Source organism: Mustela nivalis, assembly GCF_964662115.1.
Source record: "Mustela nivalis genome assembly, chromosome: X".
In the NCBI taxonomy this organism is placed as follows: Eukaryota; Metazoa; Chordata; class Mammalia; order Carnivora; family Mustelidae; genus Mustela; species Mustela nivalis.
In genome coordinates, this window is record NC_139040.1 from 44,086,842 (window position 1) to 44,108,238 (window position 21,397).

General features: G+C 44.8%; 1 protein-coding gene across 2 annotated transcripts; it reads left to right on the forward strand.

The window, feature by feature from the left end:
• Positions 1-1,880: 1,880 nt before the first annotated feature.
• NXF3 (nuclear RNA export factor 3) lies at positions 1,881-14,894 on the forward strand (the record flags this gene model as incomplete). Of its 2 annotated transcripts, XM_082718451.1 has the most annotated exons (19): positions 1,881-2,253; positions 6,529-6,703; positions 6,925-7,078; positions 7,795-7,878; positions 7,975-8,079; positions 8,192-8,272; positions 8,830-8,937; positions 9,103-9,212; positions 11,032-11,068; positions 11,419-11,487; positions 11,559-11,614; positions 11,756-11,863; positions 11,984-12,042; positions 12,153-12,268; positions 12,361-12,403; positions 12,965-13,037; positions 13,585-13,767; positions 14,180-14,229; positions 14,340-14,894. In XM_082718451.1, the coding sequence occupies exons 1-18, from the start codon at positions 2,052-2,054 to the stop codon at positions 14,181-14,183; spliced, it is 1,767 nt and encodes a 588-aa protein (XP_082574577.1). In that variant the 5' UTR covers positions 1,881-2,051. The 2 variants fall into 2 exon arrangements, with proteins under 2 accessions (XP_082574577.1, XP_082574578.1); XM_082718452.1 differs by lacking the exons at positions 14,180-14,229; positions 14,340-14,894 and having other exon boundaries at positions 13,585-13,771.
• Between the last annotated feature and the right edge of the window lie 6,503 nt (positions 14,895-21,397).

The window sequence follows — 21,397 nt, forward strand, 5'->3', positions numbered from 1 at the left end:
TCCCCTCCGTAATATGTGTAGCATTCCTCAGACACCCCTGACTGCCATAAAAAGATAAATAGTTAACTTGCAGGGATCGCAGTCCTGCAGAACAGGAATCTCCCTTGCTCTACAGATGTCCTAGAGACCTAAACAGGGAGGTTACCTTATCAATAGCACAAATTTCCAGAGGCAAATAACTCTCAGTTCCTGAAGCCCTAATGTCTCCCTCCCCACCATAAACTGGAGGAGGCTGAGGTAGAAGGGAATGTAAATGATAGCAGGATCATAACACCCCACCAAGAATCTCCCAACTATCTTGATGTTAGTGCCTGACCTAAAGACGGCATTGATCAAGCCATAAGGGCAAGGCCTCCCCACGGCACCTTGTAGGCCCTCCTTAACATTTGAAAACTCTGTTGAAACCTCCCATCCCTTCCCCTCACCTTCCCCCAACTGCAAGGTATATAACATGCCTACCCTCACAACCCGGGGCAGCAGCTCTTCCTGCCCACGGGTCCTGTCCCCGTGCTTTAATAAACCACCATTTTGCACCAAAGATGTCTCAAGAATTCTTTCTTGGTCATCGGCTCCGGACCTCAGCCCACCGAACCTCATCTAGGTTCTAGAACTTCATCATGACCACAAGGGGCATCTACCTATACTGACTATATTTTTTGGTAAAGGAAAAGGCATGATTTGTTTCATTCTACTCTCATTACGGTGACTCACCAAACTCTGCTATTTCCTTTTTAGTTTCCAGGTCTGGTGTGTGTGTGTGTGTGTGTGTGTGTGTGTGTGTGTGTGTGTGTTGTTTTTGGTTTTCTTTTTGTCTTTTTGGTGGGGGAGGGTAAGCTTCTTTGTTTGTTATTATGTCTCTGGAATGAGCTGGAGATTGTTATGCCCCACCCCCCCAAAATGCGTCCGTGATTAAAGGAGCGAGACTGATATAAAGCGAAGGTCAAGCAAAGCTTGACTTACTTCTGTAAATTCTTACTTACCTTCCACGCCAAGCATCAAGAATCAAACTGACCTGCCAGGGCCGCGCCTCTTACAGAGGGCGACCTTTCTCTGTTTCACAGACTAGTTTTTAAGGTCAAAGGCCATGCATCCGGGCCTGGCCACGCACAGGTGGCCAATGAGATTGTAATACACACGGGAAACTCCACAGTCATGTTAGGTCACACGTAAGTGACCAATTGAATTACAATTTACCCTATAGTAGACATTTGATCTAGCCTATCACCCTCATTAGAATTGGCACCCAAAAGGCTCCCAAAGGGTGGGCCCATACCCCTTGGTAGCTAGGGAGACAATAAGCAACCCCCCACTGATCAGCTGTCTCCACCTGGCCTGACCCACCCTTGTATCTGGGCTTTGTTACCTGGGGCTGGTTTCCGACTTGTTTTTAAGTCAGTCCCCTGGGGGGGAAGGGGAGCAGGGACAGTTTAAGGGTTAAACAACAAGATTGCTGTTTAACCTTAATGGAAGCCTCTGGTTAAATGGGTCCTTACAGAGATAATGCCAGTCATGTGATTATTTTCAGGACATTCTGTTATTTTGCTCTAACTTAAAAAAAAAAAAAAAAGTCCCACATATTGCAGTAAGAATTTAGCTAGGCTTCATATGCATGGGCATGTCACTGCCATTCCATGGAGCTCAGCTGTAGTCTCTGTTTCTCCAGGTAACATCTGAATAACTCCAAACCAGCTCTGGCACCTCATTAAGCCACAGCAAACTTGCAAAGCTGATATCAGAGTCCCTTCGTGAGAAATCCATGACAGAGCAGATGCAATGTAGCAAATCCAGAGCCTGCCCTATAGCTGGCACTCAGAGTTCTCTGGGTTGGCTGAATGAGGGAACAAGATGTGTTGCAGTGGATACAGAGCCTGGCATATAGAGTTCCCTGTTTGTAGCTGCAGATACCTGGGTCCCACCCCTCTTGATTCTAGTTGGCCTTTTCTGCAGGGCTGATTCAGTTGGAAACAGTTCCCTGGTAGGCTGGTAACAAATTTAGGGGACAGTAATTATATGAAGTAAAGCCTCCTCTGGCAGCCAATGCTCTCTTCTCCATGCCTCTAAGGAAGGGACTTCCTGTAAGGACTCCTTCTTGTTTGTGTGAAGCTGACCAAGTGGTTTGTGGCCTGCTCTCACCTTCCTCAGCAGCCGTCACTGATCATCTCCAAACATCCAGCTCCAGACCCCACGGATTCTCTTCACAAGCAACCTGGGAGGATATTGGTGACGGGCCACTGCCTTCAGTCCACACCATGGGTGAGTTGGTCAGCATGAGGCCTTGGTCTCAGGTTTCCAGAGGGTATGAGGGGTTCTGGGTCCCTTTCTCCACCCACCGGACACCCAGCCAACCCCCATTAAAAGGAAGTGTGGAGAGGGGCCAGGCTACTTGTTCTCCACTCTCGAGGAAATGGGCTGTTGGGTCCTGACATTCCCATCCTGGTTCCACATGGAAAACCTCCTCTTCTGTGGAAGTGGTCATGGCTGATGTGAATTCCGCCCCACCCCCCCGACACACACTGGTTGAGGGGATAGACCTGACTTATATGATCCTCACGGGTCCAGAGTTTGGAGAGTGGGGAGGGTCTTCTAGGTTGGCTGAGTGGGAGGCAAAGGGGACGGGGGGGTGGCGGTGGTGGTGGTGAAAACTAACATTCTTTGGATACATACTAGAGGTTGGGGAGGGGCATAGAACCCACCATTACCCCTGACTCTTACATCAACTATTCAGGGTAGATTATACTACCTCCATAGACATTTCTTGAGGTTTGCCTTATAGCCCAGCATATAACCAATTCTGGAATGTTCCATGTTGTAGTGGTTATGTGCACTGTTCCATGCCAATTAAGCAAATTTATTAATTTACTTAACTCTCATTTTAAAATCTCCACCTAGTAGAATTTATATCTGCCATTTTATGTCACTCAAGGAGGTGTTTTCCCCCTGTAATCGTGAATTTATCCATTTCTCCTTTTACGGTCATGTTTGCTTTGCATGTTTTGGCTCTGTGTTAAGACACACACACAAGTTTAGAATTCTGTATTAGTGGCTTCTTTTTGCATTGAAGCTTTCATCACAACAAAAGCTCCCTCTTTTCTCTAGTAATGTTTTTTTTTTTTCCTTGAAAGAGTACCTTTCCCTTTAGTAATATGGGTATACGAGCTTTCAGTAGGTTAGTGGGTAAATGGTATACATTTTGCCAAGTTTTATTTTTATTTTCAAATTTTCTAAATCCTTAAATTTTGCATGTGTCTCCTTATGGAGAGTGTGATGGAATTTTTTCTTTCTAATCTTTCTAATCTTCTAATACCTATCTTTCTATTTGGAATATCCAGTCTGAAACTTTTAATGTAAATATAGATATAAATTGGTTTCTGTATACCATATTAACTGCACATTTATTTCTGCCTGTGGTAAGGCCCGTTTCCTCTCCTGTCCTTAAAATGATTTAATATTTTCTTTTAGAAGGAGATAGGGGTGGGGAGGGGCAGGGGGAGAGGGAGAGAGAGAATGGCTTGATCTCACAACCCTGAGATCATGACCCGAGCTGAAATGAAGAGTCAAACCCTTGGGACACCTGAATGGCAAATCTTGGATTCATCTCAGGTCATGATCTTTAGGTCATGACCTCAGGATTGTGTGACGAAGCTCTGAGTTGGGCTTCTTGCTCAGCGTGGAGTCTGCTTCAGATTATCTCCCTCTCTCTTCCACTCTGCCCCCCCATCTCTTTCTCTCTCTCTCAAATAAATGGATAAATAAAATCTTTTAAAAATTGGACCCCTTAACTGATGAAGCCACCCAGGCCCTCATATATATATAAATTGTTACCTCTTTTGGCTGGGCAGTTAAACATTCTTTAGCCATTCTTGTAGCATTTACCCTTAAGAGTATAATGTATTTTTGGAATACTATGCAGCCATCAAAAGAAATGAAATCTTGCCATTTATGAAAACATGGATGGAAGTAAAGGGTATCATGTTTAGTGAAATAAGTCAACTGGAGAAAGACAACTATTATATTATCTCCCTGATATGAGAAAGTGGAGATGCTCCATGGGGAGTTTGGGGGGGTAGGAAAGGAATAAATGAAACAAGATGGGATTGGGGGGGAGACAAAACATAAGTGACTCTTAATCTCACAAAACAAACTGAGGGTTGCTGGGGGGAGGGGGTTTGGGAGAAGGGGGTGGGGTTATGGACATTGGGGAGGGTATGTGCTATGGTGAGTGTTGTGAAGTGTGTAAACCTGGCGATTCACAGACCTGTACCCCTGGGGATAAAAATACATTATATGTTTATAAAAGAATTTTAAAAATGGAGAAAAAAAATTTAAAAAAAAAGCCAATGGGACTTGAAGCCATCGAATGGCTTCAAAAGTTAAGACTTCAAAATCATCTTGTCTGGTGATTTTCAACTTTTTTTTTAATTAAATTAATTTATTTGCTTTCAGAAAAACAGTATTCATTATTTTTTCACCACACACAGTGCTCCATGCAATCCATGCTCTCTCTAATACCCACCACTTGGTACCCCAACCTCCCACCCCCCTGCCACTTCAAACCCCTCAGTTGTTTTTCAGAGTCCATAGTCTCTCATGATTCACCTCCCCTTCCAATTTACCCCTACTCCCTTCTCCTCTCTAACACCCCTTGTCCTCCATGATATTTGTTATGCTCCACAAATAAGTGAAACCATATGATAGTTGACTCTCTCTGCTTGACTTATTTCACTCAGCATAATCTTTTCCAGTCCCATCCATGTTGCTACAAAAGTTGGGTATTCATCCTTTCTGATGGAGGCATAATACTCCATAGTGTATATGGACCACATCTTCCTTATCCATTCGTCCGTTGAAGGGCATCTTGGTTCTTTCCACAGTTTGGCAACTGTGGCCATTGCTGCTATAAACATTGGGGTACAGATGGCCCTTCTTTTCACGACATCTGTATCTTTGGGGTAAATACCCGGGAGTGCAATTGCAGGGTCATAGGGGAGTTCTATTTTTAATTTCTTGAGGAATCTCCACGCTGTTATCCAAAGAGGCTGCACCAACTTGCATTCCCACCAACAGTGGAAGAGGGTTCCCCTTTCTCCACATCCTCTCCAACACATGTTGTTTCCTGTTTTGTTAATTTTGGCCATTCTAAATGGTGTAAGGTGATATCTCAATGTGGTTTTAATTTGAATCTCCCTGAGGGCTAGTGATGATGAACATTTTTTCATGTGTCGGATTGCCGTTTGTACGTCTTCACTGGAGAAGTGTCTGTTCATATCTTCTGCCCATTTTTTGATATGTTTGCCTGTTTCGTGTGTGTTGAGTTTGAGGAGTTCATTATAGATCCTGGATATCAACTTTGATTATGCATTATAACAAGCTTTGGAGTTAAAACACGTACACCTGTGTCTCAAGTATTAAAAAAGAAATAATAAAAAAAATAAAAAAATAAAAAATAAAAAATAAAAAAATAAAATAAAAAACTATAATTATTTTTTTTTTTCCTTTTAACGGTCTTATGTAAATTACTTCTTTAAAGCTCTTCAGACAGTGAAGGAACCTTGGAACACTTTGATTCCACTCACGCCCTCCCAGTTTTTTGCCATGAATTTGCCATGAATTGGTGTGTATATTTAAACCCCTAGAAGAAATTAGTGTCCTGGTGCTACATAGTCAATACTCATTTAGACTGGCCTACATATTCACAAATGTTACTAGTCTTTCTTTCCTGCATCTTGGTGCCTCAATCTGGGATCGTATTTCTTCTACCTGAAGAAGAACCTTTAATACTTCTTTTAGTTTGAGACTTCTGGTCACAAATTTCCCGAGTTGTGCTACATTAATGCCACTGTGAAATGCACATCTTTTCCTTAGGAATGTTTTCCCTTAAAGCATCCTTTGTCTCATATTAGTGCTGTTATACTGACTTGATCATCCTGCTACTTTGTGAAAGTTCTCAAGCAAGATTGCTTCAAATGCCACTTCTCCACGTTGCCCTCTCCTTCATTCCAGGACTCAAATGAAGCATGTGTTAGATATGCTCTCTACATCTCCCTTAATTCTCTCCTTCTCTCTTTTGGTATTCTCCTGGCTTTTCTGGATACTGTCATCGGATCTAACTTTCGCTTCTCTAATTCTTTCTTCAGGCAGGAACTCACCTTTGACCCTTGAACCATAACACCAAACTTTCAGGGTGGATTTTGTTATCCCCCTAGGGCAGAGGAGGGAACTGTGAGTTAGAGATGACAGGCAACTTGTCCCAGGTCACCCAGCCTGAAAATGGCAGAGCAAGGGCTAATGTCACAGATTAAACCCTAGGCCCAAACCATTTCTTCTGTGCTTGTGTTCTTCTTGGCTGCAAGTGCTCCCCACCTCTCATCTTCCACAAAATGGAACCACAGAGAAGTTTGTCAACCTCTTTGGCACTGTGCTCTATTTGATTTTAGATGATAAAATCAGTGATGTTTCTTCACAACCCATGATATTTCCCCAGAACCGTTTGTGGTATGGGGACCACTGATGTGTTGTTCTCAATTTCAGGACATAATGATGTGGGTAACCCCTTAAAAAGAAGAACAAGATGCTGGGGTATTTACCGAAGGAGATACAACAACTGGTCTGAACAAATAAGTTCTGGCATTCATCCTTCATCCCACCAGCAACAAGATGGAGATCCAGCAACAAATGGCGCTCACATGAGCACCCGAGTGAGATAGTAAGTGACCAGTCAGCATAGCTGAAATGGACCAGCCAGTGGAGTGCATAGGCCTGAGGTAGAATATGTCATTCTTTTCTCCAACCTAGAAGAGTGAAGAATGATAGAATCAGGTTAATGGTTGAGCAAACTTTATTGTACCCTGGTATCAGTGGGCAAATGTGTAATGGAAGACTTTTTGAGCACGTGTGGACTACTTCCTTCTCTCCCCTTCCCCACAGCGCTCCCTATGCTGTTCCACCATGTCATCGGAGAGGCAATTCTCAGAAACAAGACCAAACCCAGACTAACATGGAGGGAGAGCAAAAGCCTCCAGAGAGAAGAATGGAGCAGGAGAAGCAGGATGAGACCACAGGGAAATGGTTCAAGATCATTGTGAGTATCCTGGCAAAGTGGACTGAATACATAGAAGAAGGTGAACAGAGGAAACTGTGTTGGACTCATGCAGAGATGCTAGGTACTTTTCTGGGGGCAGAGGAGTGGGTAATCGGCATTTTTTACTACTAGCATTGTCACATTTTCGACATCACATATGTTAATATCCTAGTTAATACCCTAGATCAAGTAAGGGCAGACTCAGAAAAGCAGTATAAAGTGAACAGACTGACTACAGGGAGAATCAGGTAAGTTGACTAAGAGCAGAGGAAACTACAGCCAAGGAGATGGAGCAACTCCACACTGGAAGGCTCTGTTTAGCTCTAGCTGAGTGTGGGAGGAGGTTGAGTCTCTGGGGTCCCTGCTGAAGAAGTAGGAGTCTCTGGGGTCCCTGTTGGAGAAGCAGGCTGAGGCATCCTGCCTTGAGCTAGGATCACTTGGGACTTTATAAAAGGAAGTATATGTTAAACATCTTAAGTTGATTATTTGAAGAAAGGTGTTTGAATGGAAAGAAAGGTTATTTAGGAAATGCATGTCTGGTACAAAAGTTTGCAATGATGGATAACATCTTATTATAAGAAATTATTCCATAGCCTCCCCCGCCCCCGCCCGAAAAAGGTATGAAAGCAGGACATGGTCGGGTCTTATCATAACCTTGGATTCCATTGTGTCAATCAATCTCTTCTCCCAACTTTTCTCCCATCTCTGGATCCTAGATTCCATTCGGCATCAAATATGATGAGAAGTGGCTGCTGGATCTGATTCAGGGACAATGCAGTGTCCCCTTCACCCCAGTTGAGGTAAGAGAAAACAGTGAAGCAGATGAGAAGAAACAGGGCAGATGAGTAGTGGCTGGGGTCTCATTTTTTTTTTTTCTCTTGCCATTATCCCTATAGTTTCACTATGAGAGAATGCAGGCCCAGTTTTTTGTTGAGGATGCCAGCGTTGCGTTTGCACTGAAGAATGTCAATGGCAAGATCTGGGATGAGGCTAATGAAAGGGTGAGTGTCAAGGGCGTGACTGGGGCTAGTTAGGGGCAAGAGGGCGGGAGAGGGGCAAGGTCTTGTGTCAGATTTCCTGGTACTTACCCAGCCCCTCTTCGGTTCCCTACAGATCTCTATCTTTATCTACCCCTCTGACACACCCCACTCTGTGCAGAAGGAGCTGAAGTCAGTAAAGGTGGAGCAGACAAAGGTAATGCTGACTCAAGACTAGTTGTGCACCCACATCCAGGCCCACATCTTCTTCAAATACCTATTGCACCCCATCTCCACCTCAAACACTCAGAGCCACTGAGCCCATCTCTAACTCTGCAGCTGACCATGAACAAATGATATGGAGGTTCCCAGCAATCTCTTAACATCCAGAGAGTCTGCTTTGCCCCTGGTATGTCTACATCAGTGATTCCAGGGCAAGCGAGGGCAGAGGAGCCTGTCTGGAAAGGAGACTTAGCGATGGTAACGTGGGGAGGGGCTGGTGCTGGAGCTGTACCAGCTGGGCCTTTCTCAGCCCTCTGATTCCCTTCTCTTGGCTTCTCGGAGACTTGATCACCCATGATATTGAAATGGTACCAAAGCCTAGACACAGCATGGCTGCCTCCCTGAAGACCCATGAGAAGAACATGCCTGAGATGAGGACTCAGAGCCAGTGCTGAGACTGGTGGTCAAAGTGGGAGAGATTAGGTAGAAGAGGCAGACTGGTCTCAGATATCCGCTGTGGGGGTCCTCACTCTAACTTTTTCCTTACCATAGCTTTTGCCCTCGAACCTGAGAAACAAGACACCCTGCCAGCTGGATGGCCTGTCTGACACTGTGCAGAATGCCACTGACATTAAGAACTTGAACCTCTCCAACAGTGAGGTGAGGTGTGGTACCCAGATCCTTCTCTGAAAGGAGGGTGGGAGTGCTCATGGGATGGTGACAAGAGTCAGGGAAGTGGATTTGTTGGAAAAGGGAAGGGCTGGGTGTGCAGGGTCATCCTGGCCATCTTTCTCTGCTCCATGTGCTTCCTCCCCATAATTATAGGTGATGTCTTTAGAGGAGCTGGACGAGGGCAAAAGTCTGCAGCCAGAAGAGATGACTGCCGACAGAAGCACCCTGTGCACCGCCTTCCCTGATAAATCAACCAACATAAGGTCAGTTGTACACTGTGTCACCCCGTGGGACTCTGAACTATGCCTGACGGTTCCTGTTTGGAGGAGGCAGCAGCTCTGTTCCTTTGTGTATGTGTGGGGTGGGGGACCAGAGTCCTATGCTCTCCTCTTTGTGTCCCTCACCTGTGCTTGGACATCTCCTTCCTTTCGTCTGACCTGCTCACCAGTTTGTCTGGTCTGAGGTCCCTTTGCACGTTGTCTGAACCCAGCCTTCCCTAGAATGCCCTCCCCAAAGCGTGATCCACGAAGCAGGGCTCCCCTTCCTCACTAGGACGAGGGTGACCACCTTGAACCACATGCTGTGACCTGGACTGACAAGGGTCCTCCCACCCAGGGCCTCATGCTGAGACAGGACTTCCTGCCTCCCTGCCAAGACAGGGCTTCCCTCCCTTGTTCTGAGAGGGACTCTCCTTTTTCTGAACCAAATGTGTCCCCCCTCCAATTCCAGGCTGGCTTGGTGGCTTTCCTGCCCCATGCTGAGGGCCGAGGTTCTGGGGGTCTGCCATCATGACATCCATTCTTCTGACTCAGGGCCAGGAGCTTGGCCCTCTGTAAGAGAAACCAGGGTTCCCTGAGTCTGAGGGCCAGAAGTAGGTGACTGCCAGTGAAGAGAGGGCTTCCTGAGGCAGGAATGGAAGGCAGAGGGCAGAGGTGCTTGAGAGGGCAGAAGACAGGCCTCTCAGAGGCACTGCCCCCTCCCCTCCCTCCACAAGGCACATCATCCTGACTGGTCCTTCAGAGGAGCCCTGGGTAGCCCGATATGGTTATGATCCTTCAGGCAAAGAACCAACTGGGACAGGCACAGGTGCACTGGGGCCAACGGGAGGGAAGGCAGTAATCATAAGAGGGAACCACAGACCCTCAGCTCCTTGCTGACCTGGGGCTTGACCCTCTACTCCTTCTGGGGTAGTTCTCCTGCCCCCATGGCTGCCTCTTTCCCCATGTCCAGCTCAGACTGAGCTCACGCAGGTGACAAAGTTTGAAAGTTTCATCCAGCATGCAGTGGGTCCCCCAGGCCAACACCTACCTGTTTTCCATTCTTACCTTGGGTGCCAGGGCCAGCCAGGGCAGATGAGGGAAAGGACTGTAGTCAGGGAGCCATTTCCTCCTTCTCCTCTCTTCCTCCCTGACCCCCCCCCCACCATGTTAGAGCTGCTTTTTTTTTTTTCCCCCTTCCCTTTTCTTTGTTTTCTCTCCCTCCTTTATCTCTACTCCCCTATGTCTCTCTCATCTCTCCTTTCCTACCTTCACTCCCTCTTCTGTCTTCATCCCCCTCCCTCTCCTTCCTTGCCTCCTGGGTTTTGCCCCAGTCACCTCCCCGCCCCAGCATCCTGGGCCACCCCTGGGGGGTGTCATGGCCTTACAGAATGCTGGACCCCTAGTGAGGTAGCAGAGTCCTCGTCTCCCACCCCATTGCCTCTTCTCTCTGGAGCCTTTGGTGGGGACCGGAAGGAAGGAAGGGAGCAAGAAAGTGGAAGGCAGCCCTGAAGCCTGGGCTTCAACTGTTGCTTCTGGTGGCACTGGAGATGGGATTCAGGACAGTCTAGGTGGGATCCACCCAGTGGGAGGGGGAGGAAGGGGTGGAACAGAGGAATGGAATCAGAGAGAGAGGGAAAAGAGAGTATGTGCTTTCCCACTAGGTCCATCTGCAAGGGAGGAGCCAAAGGCGCTGGAAGGCTGGGACACTGCAGTGTAGGTGGGACATACTGGGCTGTGTGTCAGGTGTAACTGTGCTTGCTCCCATGATGAGGGACTCCTGCAAAGTTTCACCGACTATTCTGTTTTGTCTGGATTTCTGCAGCTCCATCCTGGAATTGTTTCCCAAGTTATTACGCCTGGTAGGTGTATTTCTTGATTATTGACTTCTCTACTGGCACTGATGCTGCCCCAAACCAGCCCTGAAGCCATTTAGGTCTTGCAGAAGTTACAATCTTCATGACCCTTAAACATCATGGAGGTCCAGATCCACGTGGGAACCCAACAAGGGCTCTATATCTTCTTCAACCACGTTGTCCAGGGGCATCAGGAACCCCAAGACTGTGATCCCAAATGTAGTCTTGCCCATGTAATTTCCAGGGCCCTTTTGCAACTGTCCTCTGACCCTCACCCTTCCCGAGGCCCATGCTTTCCCTGACTGTCCAGCACTAGCTCCTGGTCTGCACTGCCCACTCCCTCTTCCTTTCCCCAGGATAGCCAGGAGTCACCTTCACCAACCAGCGTTGGTATTGCAGCCCACAAGTGGTTACCAACCTGCAGGGTAAGGAGGGCAGATCAAGCAGGGTTTTGGGTAGTGCACAACTGTGGTCCTGAGGACTGTTGTGATTTCAGGGAAGCTTCTTTGGATCTGATGCATTGAAGCGTCTAGTCCTGCAATTCCTGCAGCAGTGAGTACTCCTGGGAATCTGGGGAAGGGGATGGCTAGGACGGGATGGGGGGCACCCAAGCTCAGGACTGCTGACTCAGTCTTGATATCTCATCTGGGGTCCAGACCTCAGAGATAGACTGCTGTCATTACTCTCCCACAGTTACTACTTGATCTACGACTCCAGAGACCGTCAGGGTCTCCTCGGTGCCTACCACGAAGAGGCCTGCTTCTCCCTGGCCATTCCCTTCAGCCCCGAGGACCCAGGCCTGTGAGTAGCAAAGCTCAGTCTCTGTTCCTGGGCCCTGTGGCTCCCCAGCAGACACAGGGCAGCTCCTGGAATCACCCACACTGGCCACACCACCACCTCCTTTTCCTCTTTCTCTGCTAGAAGCAGCTTGTGCGAGTACTTCAAGGAAAGCAGGAATATGAAGAAGCTCAAGGACCCCTGTGCGTGTGTGATGGGGAAGACTGGGCAGGGAAAGGGGGTGTGCAGGGGTAATTACAGGGCCCAGGGTGTGGCAACCCCTGACCTTTGCTTGTTTCTCCTCCCCCCATAGCCCTGCGTGTTCAGCTGCTGAAGCATACAAAATGTGATGTCATGCGCTCCCTCTGTGTGCTGCCCAAAACTCAGCATGACCTCAGCTCCTTCGTGGTGGACATGTGGTTCCAGACGGTGAGCACCTCCTTCGTCCCAAGGGCAGACCCAGAAAGCCATGGGTGGGTAAGAAGTTTAGGTGACTTAGCACCTGGGCTCTTCCCTTTCAGGAGAGGATGCTCTGCTTCTCTGTCAACGGGGTGTTCAAGGAAGGTGCGTGTGTGCATAAACTCCTCCCCAGATGCTCCTCTGCTCTCTCCCCGCTGGCTGGGCTCCCTCTCAAAACTCTCCTAGCTTACCTGGTGCCTTCCTTTCTCTTCCTATTCCCGCTGTGTTCTCCCATCTCCACTCTGCCCTCAGATCATCCTGGTCTGAATTAGGTCTATGCCTGCCTGCCCTACACCACTGGGGCATTAGAGACACAGTCTGTGGAGTTGGACAGTTCTGACCCTAGATCCTTACTCTGTGACCTTGGGCTCCTAACCTGTAAGTTTACTCAAATGTTAATGGAACTAATGATGTCCATCTCTTGAGCAGCTGTGAGAAATGCATCAAATGCACTTTTGAAGTGGTTTTCACTGGTCCCAGCACATGGTAGGGTCCCTGTCACTCGGAATAGATTGCCTTCCCCATTCAGAACACCCTGAGCTCCCCAGAGAACAACTGTCCCCTTCAGCATGAATGTCAAGTCAGACCGTGACTGGGGAGTGCTATGTGAGTATGTAAAGCATGTTGGAATGCTAAGGGGGTATTGTTTGTTGCTCGTTGTTAAAGTGGAAGGCATGTCTCAGGATTCTGTTCGTGCCTTCACTCGGACCTTCATTGCTACTCCTATCAGCAATTACAGGTGAGTGCTTTGTTGTGGGTGGAACACCCAGTTCAGTATGAGTTCTGGGGTATGTGAATGGGGAGGTACAGTCTTTGGGGTGTTGCACAATTGTGAAAAGCCAACAGGTATAACCAAGGAATCGTGTCTCCTAGTGATTAAGAACACCGGCTCTGGAATCAGATTATGGGTTCTTTCCCTGATCCCAACACTCACTAGCTTTGTGACTTTTGTCAAGTCACATGATCTCTTTGTGACACAGTGACTTCCTCTGAAAAACGGATATTAGACTGTCCACTCTTTGGCAGTGTAAATATGGGTGTAAATTTGCCTGTGGTTTGGGGATAAACCTATAAATGTAGTGAAATTGGTTAGACAGTCTCTCCAAAGGTTGGCTCTGTGAAGTGTGAAGGAAAAGTAGAGGTATCAGCCAAGGAACCTGGGTGGCAGGCACAGTAGGGGTATGGAAAGAACTTGCTTGCTGAGTGGCAGTGGGAGCAGGATCATTGTTGGGGCGTAGGGTTGACAATCTGTCCAATTTCTAAGGTCCCATATTTTTACCCTTCAGTCTATGCATCGTGAATGATGATCTGTTTGTGAGGGACGCCAGCCCCAAGGAGAACCAGAGCACATCCTCTGTCCCAGTGCCCACACCCTCCTGCAGCTCCTGGCCCACCCTTTGCCAGAAGCAGCAGGAAATGGGGCAGACTTTCTCCACCCAGTCTGGGATGAATCTCCAGTGGTCTCAGAAGTAAGTGCTGGGGGTGCATGGGGATAGGAGGGAGCTGGGAGGAACCAAGATTGAATCATGTCAACTTGCAGGTAATTTGTTCACTCACTACTTATAAGATAAGCAGGTTTTTTTAAAATTATTTGTACATTTACTTACTTAATTAGTTTTAGCTAGCCCACTTTTTTTTTTTTTTTTTAACAGTTGTTCATTACTTTCCTAAAAATCCATGGACCTGTACCTTTATTGGCAGACATTTTGGTTTCAGGAGTTTTTCCCAGTACGCACTGTGCCACAGGGCTCATTCCATTGCCTAAGTTGTGATAAATGTGGTGGTGTGCTCCTTTTGCATAGACTGGGACATGGTACTGTGCAGTCAGATTGTCTCTGGCTTTAGTTTTAATGGATGTCACCTGTGCTTTCTCCACACTAGGTAACTTCATGACAGCCACTGGGACTACATTGGTTCTCACACAGCGCAAGGTGAGGTTCAGGAATTCAGGCCAAATGAACCAAAACTGGGTGGCCTGGGGAGGAGACTCAGGGTTCCTGGCTCTGCTGATCTCCCAACTCCCTCTCCTCACTTTCTCCAGGCCAAGCACATGATCCCAGAGGAGACCCTCACCCAGACTCCTCCAGGATCCTGAGAACACATCCCTGACAAGAAACTGTTTTTGTAGTCATCTTCATCTTCATCATCTTTGTTATCTTTTTTCTCTAGCCTGAGTTAATCTCTGACTGAGCGGGAGGTTTGCTGGGAGCTGGGAAGCCAACGTTTAACTGACGCTAATCTGCTCAAAGACCAACTGTGTAGTTTCCCACTCAGGATCCCTGATTCTCTTCTTAATAAATAGTGGCATTGCATGTTATGTTGAATCTCTGAAAAATCCATCCAACGCCTGTATTTTGATCACTGGTCTATAGAGAAAGAAAAGGAGACGCAAAGAGGGTCAGTGACTCTTGGAGAATAGTAGGGTAGAGACTCAAATGCTTAGACTTCTCTTTAAAGCCCAGGCTGTGTGTGTGTGCCCCATGGCTGTGTGGCTACCAGGGTGGGGGATGTTCTCTTATTCTATTACAAATGGGGATAGTGTTCTGTGCCCCTAGTGCATTAGTCAAATGTTTTTAGGCAGAGAACAATAGAACTGTTTTTTTCAGAACTGTTTTTTTTTCTGAAAATAAATAAATTGAAAAAATTAAAAAGAAAAAGAATAGTGTTACATTCTTTTTTTAATTTATTTTTTATTTTCAGCATAACAGTATTCATTATTTTTGCACCACACCCAGTGCTCCATGCAATCCGTGCCCTCTATAATACCCACCACCTGGTACCCCGTCCTCCCACCCCCTGCCTCTTCAAAACCCTCAGATTGTTTTTCAGTGTCCATAGTCTCTCATAGTGTTACATTCTTAGCCATATATATCTATTGAAAAGAAACCTATTTGAAGAAAGGCAGCATTAAAAAGCACATGAAAATCTTAGGATAAAAAATTATCCTCATGTATAACTGATATAAATATCCTTGGTATATAAAAGCAAAATCAGTAGAGTGATCACATAACTGAGATCAACCTGAAATTCTTATTAAATGAAGTAGTAATGCCCAGAAAGTCTATGAAAGTCTATTTAAACATAATAATAATAACGACACATTTACAAACACTGCGATAAGATACTAAATGAGAAAAGAAAGCTAAAGACTTTAGTTTCCAGGAAAATACATTGTGTGTGTATGTGTGTGCACATGCACGTGTGCACGTGTGTGTGTGTGTATGTGTGTCTGTATTGCTATACTGTATATGATATGTAGAAAACTCATTAATTATAAAAGTACATTGTGTCAGGTAAAAAATATTTGGAAAAGACATAACCTCTTAGAGAGAAGATTTTTTTTTTTCTTTAGGTCAGAGATCTCCCCTTTGGTGTGTAAGGTATCTGTTGGGGCCTGGAGGAAATGGGGAATTATTGATATGAGGAAGGTCCCTGAGAGTCAGTTCTGGGAGGTGTTCACAAGTAGACCCTCCCTTGAGGCCTAGGAGTATAGTGGAAGGAAGGGGTTCAAATGGAGGCACAGACCTTGTGTGCCTTCATGAGCAGATAAGTAAACAGCCCTTCAGACCTGCACCTCCTGGGTAGCCTCTAGGTTGCTGCTGTCGATTGTTGAGAACTAGAAATGCTCCTCTAACTACTTCCATGTCTATTTCAATTCTTATTCTCCATCCTGTTTATAAAACACATGACTACTCAGTCAAAATCGGACAGGTCTGAGGCCACAGGAAACTAACAGGTCCCCAGCCTCGTGTCTGCTGGGACACCTGCCAGCTGCTTAGGACACCTGCTGGATGGGAACCTGCCATCTTAGCTCTGATGTTTTTTTGCCTTACAAGGGTCCTGCTCAGATGTTTATCTTCTAGGCACCCAATGAAGCTTTGGGTTAAGGATCAAGATCATAACCCATTTCCTTTTGTTCCATGTGCTCTTGTGACCCCAGTTTTTAAAACTATTTTTGTCATCCATTCTCTCTATGTCAGCAGAAAGACTGCCTTCCCACGTCATCACTGGGTGTTCTGTAAGCCAAAGCTTAATTTTATATGTAATGGGGACCTAATGAAGATTTGTGAATGGGTATAGAGACAAAAATCTTCCTTTTGAATGCCAGTGACACATAGATGTTAACAATATAAGCATTATAAATGTGCATATGTATTCATATATATTTCCATACTTAATCTTACCAAGTTAATAACTATCCTTTTATACAAATTACTAAAATAGAAATTACTGTAGTAATTTTAACAATGCGGGTGCTATGCTCAAATTGTTTTGAAAACACACTTGATTTGGAAAATGCACATCTGTCCCAATTCTATTGAGTTTATCTGAGAGAAACACTAGACAAAAGAGGATAATTAGACCCAACTGAACCAAGCCACAAACCTCAAATATCTACCAGCTCCCTCAGTTCGCAGGAAGTGTTATCAGCCACACTCATGCACATTTGATGTTAGAATTTTCGGTCTGATATCCGTTAGCTTTCTTCCTACCACTTGATATCTTTACTATGTATGTTCCGATCAATGGACATGGTATGTCTCATCATGTATTTAGGTCTCATCATTATTTTGTTGTTTTTAGCACACAAGTCCTATAAAGGTTTTAAGAAATGCAAATGATGTTGTGCTTTTAGGTTCAAATTAGAATGTCTATGTGTTCATTGTTACTTTATAGTAACTTTATATTCCACTTGTCTTGTATCCTATTACCTTCTTGAACTCACTAGTTTTAGGAGGGGTGTGTGTGTGTGTGTGTGTGTGTGTGTGTGTGTGTTTTCCTTGGATTTTCTATATAGACAACTAAATCATCTGCAAACAAAGAGATATTTTTTCTTCCTCTCAAATCTGTTTGCCTTTTATTTCCTTCCTTCCTTCCTTCCTTCCTTCCTTCCTTCCTTCCTTTCTCTTTTGCCCATTGCCCCTGCTGGAACTTCCATACTATGTTCAATAAAAGTAGTGAGAGTGTACATTTTTCCTTTTTACCCAGCTATTATTAGGTAAGAAACCATTCAGTCTAGCATCATTAAATATAATTTTGTTGTAGGTTTTTTTTATAGATGCTATTTGTTAAGTTGAAGAAGTTTGTCTTTATTTCACAAAGAGAAACTCTCTTAGAGCTAATAAGTGAATTTAGCAATGTTTCAGGATACAGTATCAAAATACAAAAAAAAAATGAATTTCTAAACATCGCCACAGAACAGTCTGAAAATGAAACTAGGAAGACAATTTCAACTACAGTATCATCAAAGAGAATAAAACACATAAATAAATTTAATGGGGAAAACGCAAAACATATATTCTGAAAACCACAAAGCATCATTGAAAGAAATCAATCAAGACTTACTCAAGTGGAAAGATGGAGGAGGAGACAAGATGGCGGAAGAATAGGGGACCTTGTTTCATCTGGTCCCTTGAATTTAGCTAGATAACTATCAAATCATTCTGACCACCCATGAATTGAACCTGAGGTGTAAGAAAAAAACGATCTGGAGCTCTACAAGTAGAAAAGCAACCACTTTCTGCAAGAAAGGGGGTGCAGAGAAGTGAATCTGAGGGGATATATTGGAGGATAGGGAGCCTCAGTAAGCTGGCTACCAGAAAGTGATATAGCCCAAGATGGCAAAATCAGAACCCTTAGAAATCTGCTCCAGTGAGAAACATTCCTGACTGAGAGGAGCTGGGGTGGTGAAAGGGGGCAAATTTCTAAAGGCAAATTTCCCTGGAGTCACAGAAACAACCAGGGAGCCTGAGCCAGTAGAGTTCCCAAGCATTGGAGCAGGGAAACTGGTTAGGGTCAGCGAGCCTGGAAGGGGACTCTCAGCTGGGTTTGTCATAAAGTGTGAGCTGAGCCTTGATCGGGTGACTGCTCTCTGTGTGGGGACCATGCAAATGACAGGAACTCGGGGCCCCTCCACCTTCCCTTGGGATGGGCAGAGTGTGTGCATGCAGACCCTGGGGACAGCTCTCAGTGCCTGAACCCTACAATAAGCAGGAACGCAGCGGCCCTCCACCTCCCTACACCGGGGCTGAGCAGGTGCGTGTGTGGTGGGGCAACAGCTCTCAGGGTGGGAACCCTGTAGAGGACAGTAGTGGGTAACCCTCTGCTTACCCCCTGGAACCTTCTGCCTTCCCCCTCAGGAGGATCAGTGTGGATGCACACTGTAGAAGTCTGCAGAATTTGGCACACACAAAAGTGAAGACCATTTATCCCTGAGGGTTTACTGAAGAGAGGGGATCATGAACTTTGGACTCTGGGGCTGGAGATCAGGTGGCACCATTTTTATTTTGATCCTCTAAAGAAGCCTGGAGAGCCTTCCGGAACAAAAGCCACACAGGGGACCAGCTTACACTGAGCCCGCCCTCCTGCCAAGGGGCAGAGCAACTCTGCCCAAGCCAAGACACCTGAGAAACAGCATGGCAGGCCTCTCCCCCAGAAGACCAACTGGAAGAATCAGTACACAACAAATTTATGGACCACACAAGACTGTAAAACTCCAGTGTTAGGGGAAAATGGTATATATAATTCAAGGTTTTTCCCTCCTGATTCATTTATCTTTCAGTTTAAAATTCTCCACTTTTTTCTTCTTTCCCTTTTCAACTAGTTCCGTACTTTATCAGTCCTTCTTTTAAAGTCTCTTTTCTTAACTTTTGTTTTTTCATTTAAATTTTATAGATATATTTTTCAGTTTTGGCTTCCTTTCACTCTACTCAATTTTATTTTTGTATATATGTAAGTTTTGTTTTCTTTACAATTTTGGTATTTAGTGTCTTCTAACACAGAGACCAAGATACACCCAGGACCAGCTAGATCACCAGGTTTTGTACATCTTGTGAGATTATATCCCCCACCCCACCTCCTTTTCTTCATCATCCTTTGCTTTTGTTTTTTTTTTTTGTTTTGTTTTTGTTTTTTGTTGTTGTTGTTTTCTGGTGTCTGACCTCTTTGAATTTGTCTAGTGTGTATTTTGCTTGGATTGTGGTTGATATTTTTGATCCTGCTCATTCATTCATCCATTCTTCTCTGGGGAAAATGACTAGAAGGAGGAATTCACAACAAAAGAAAGAACCAGAGGTAATACTCTCTGATACATATCTAATCAATATGGATATAAGTAAAATGCCAGAGCTGGAATTCAGGATAACAATTATTATATAATTGGACTTGAAAAAAAGCATAAAAGACACTAGAGAATCTCTTAGGGCAGAAATGAGATCTAATCAGGCCAAAATTACAAGTGCTCTAAATGAGATGCCATCCAAATTGGATGCTCTAATAGTTGGTGTAAATGAGGCAGAAGAGAGACAGTGTCATAGAAGTCATGTTGATGGAAAGGAAGGAAGCTGAGGTGGAGAGAAAAACAACTACTAGGACATGAGGGGAGGCCTCAAGAAGCTAGTGATGTTATAAAATGTACCAACATCAGAATTATTGGGGTGTCTGAGGATGAAGAGAGAGTGAGAGAGGGGGCCATAAGGTGTATTTGAGCAAATCATTGCTGAGAACTTCCTTAATCTGGGGTATAAATCAAGCATTCATATCCAAGAGGTAGAGAGGACATCTTCCAAAATCAATGAAAATAGATCAACACCCTGACATATAATAGTGGAGCTTGCAAATTTCAGAGACAAAAAGAAAATCCTGAAAGTAGTTCAAGACAAGAGGTTCCTAACCTACAGGGGTAGGAACATTAGACTTACATAAGACCTATCCACAGAGACCTGGCAGACCGGAAAGGGCTGGCATGATATATCCAGGGATCTAGACAAGAAATCCACACAGCCAAGAATACTTTATCCAGCAAGACTGTCATTGGGAATGAAAGGAGAGATAAAGAGTTTCCAGGACAAACAGGAACGGGAAGAATATGTGTCCACCAGGCCAGCCCTGCAAGAATTATTAAGGGGAATCCTGTAAGCAAAGAGAGAGAGCCCAAGAGTAACATAAGCCAGAAAGAAACAGAGACAATCTACAGAAAAAGGGGCATTACAGGCAATACAATGGCACTAAATTCATACCTTTCAATAGTTACTCTGAATGTAGATGGTCTAATTGCTCCAATCAAAGGACACATGGCATCGGATGGGGGAAAAAAAAAAAAAAGAAAGAAAGTCCCATCCATATACTGTCTACAGGAGACTCAGACACCTCCACACTGAAAATGAGGGGGTGGGGAATGATTTATCATGCTAACAGACCTCAAAATAAAGCTGGGGTAGCAATCCTTATATCAGACTAATTCAATTTTAAAACAAAGACTGTCGTAAGGGATGAAGAGGGACACCATATCATACTTAAACGGTCTATTCAAAAAGAAGATCTAACAATTATAAATATTTATGCCGGTAACTAGGGAGCAGCCAATTATATCAACCAATTAATAGCAAAATTAAAGAAGCACATAGATAATAACACCTTAATCGTACGGGACTTTAACACTGCCCTCAAAGCAATGAACACATCATCTAAGCAGAAAAATCAGCAAGGAAACTAGAGCTTTGAATAACACATTGGACCAGATGGACTTCAGAGATATACAGAGAGCATTCCATCCTAAAGCAAAAGAATAAACATTCTTCCAGAGTGCACATGGAACTTTCTCCAGAACAGATCAAGTACTGGGTCACAAATAAGGTCTCAACTGATATCACAAGATTGGGATTATTGCCTGGATATTTTCAGACCACAATGCTTTGAAACTTGAACTCAATCACAAGAGGAAATTTGGAAGGAGCTCAGACATTTGGAGGTTAAAGTGCATCCTGCTAAGAAATGAATGGGTCAACCAGGAAATTAAAGAAGAACTAAAAAAAAAAAAAAAAATCATGCAAACTAGTGAGAATGAAAACACATTGTTCCAAAACCTTTGGGATACTCCAAAGGTGGTCCAAAGAGTGATGTACGTAGCCATCCAGGCCTCTCTCAAAAAATTAGAAAAATCCCAGATACACAAGATAACTATACACCTAAAGGAGTTAGAGAAAGAACAGCAAATAAAGCCTAAACCGAGCAGGAGAAGAGGGATAATAAAGATTAGAGCAGAAATCAATGAAATAGAAACCAGAAGAACAATAGAACAGGTCAAGGAAACTAGAAGCT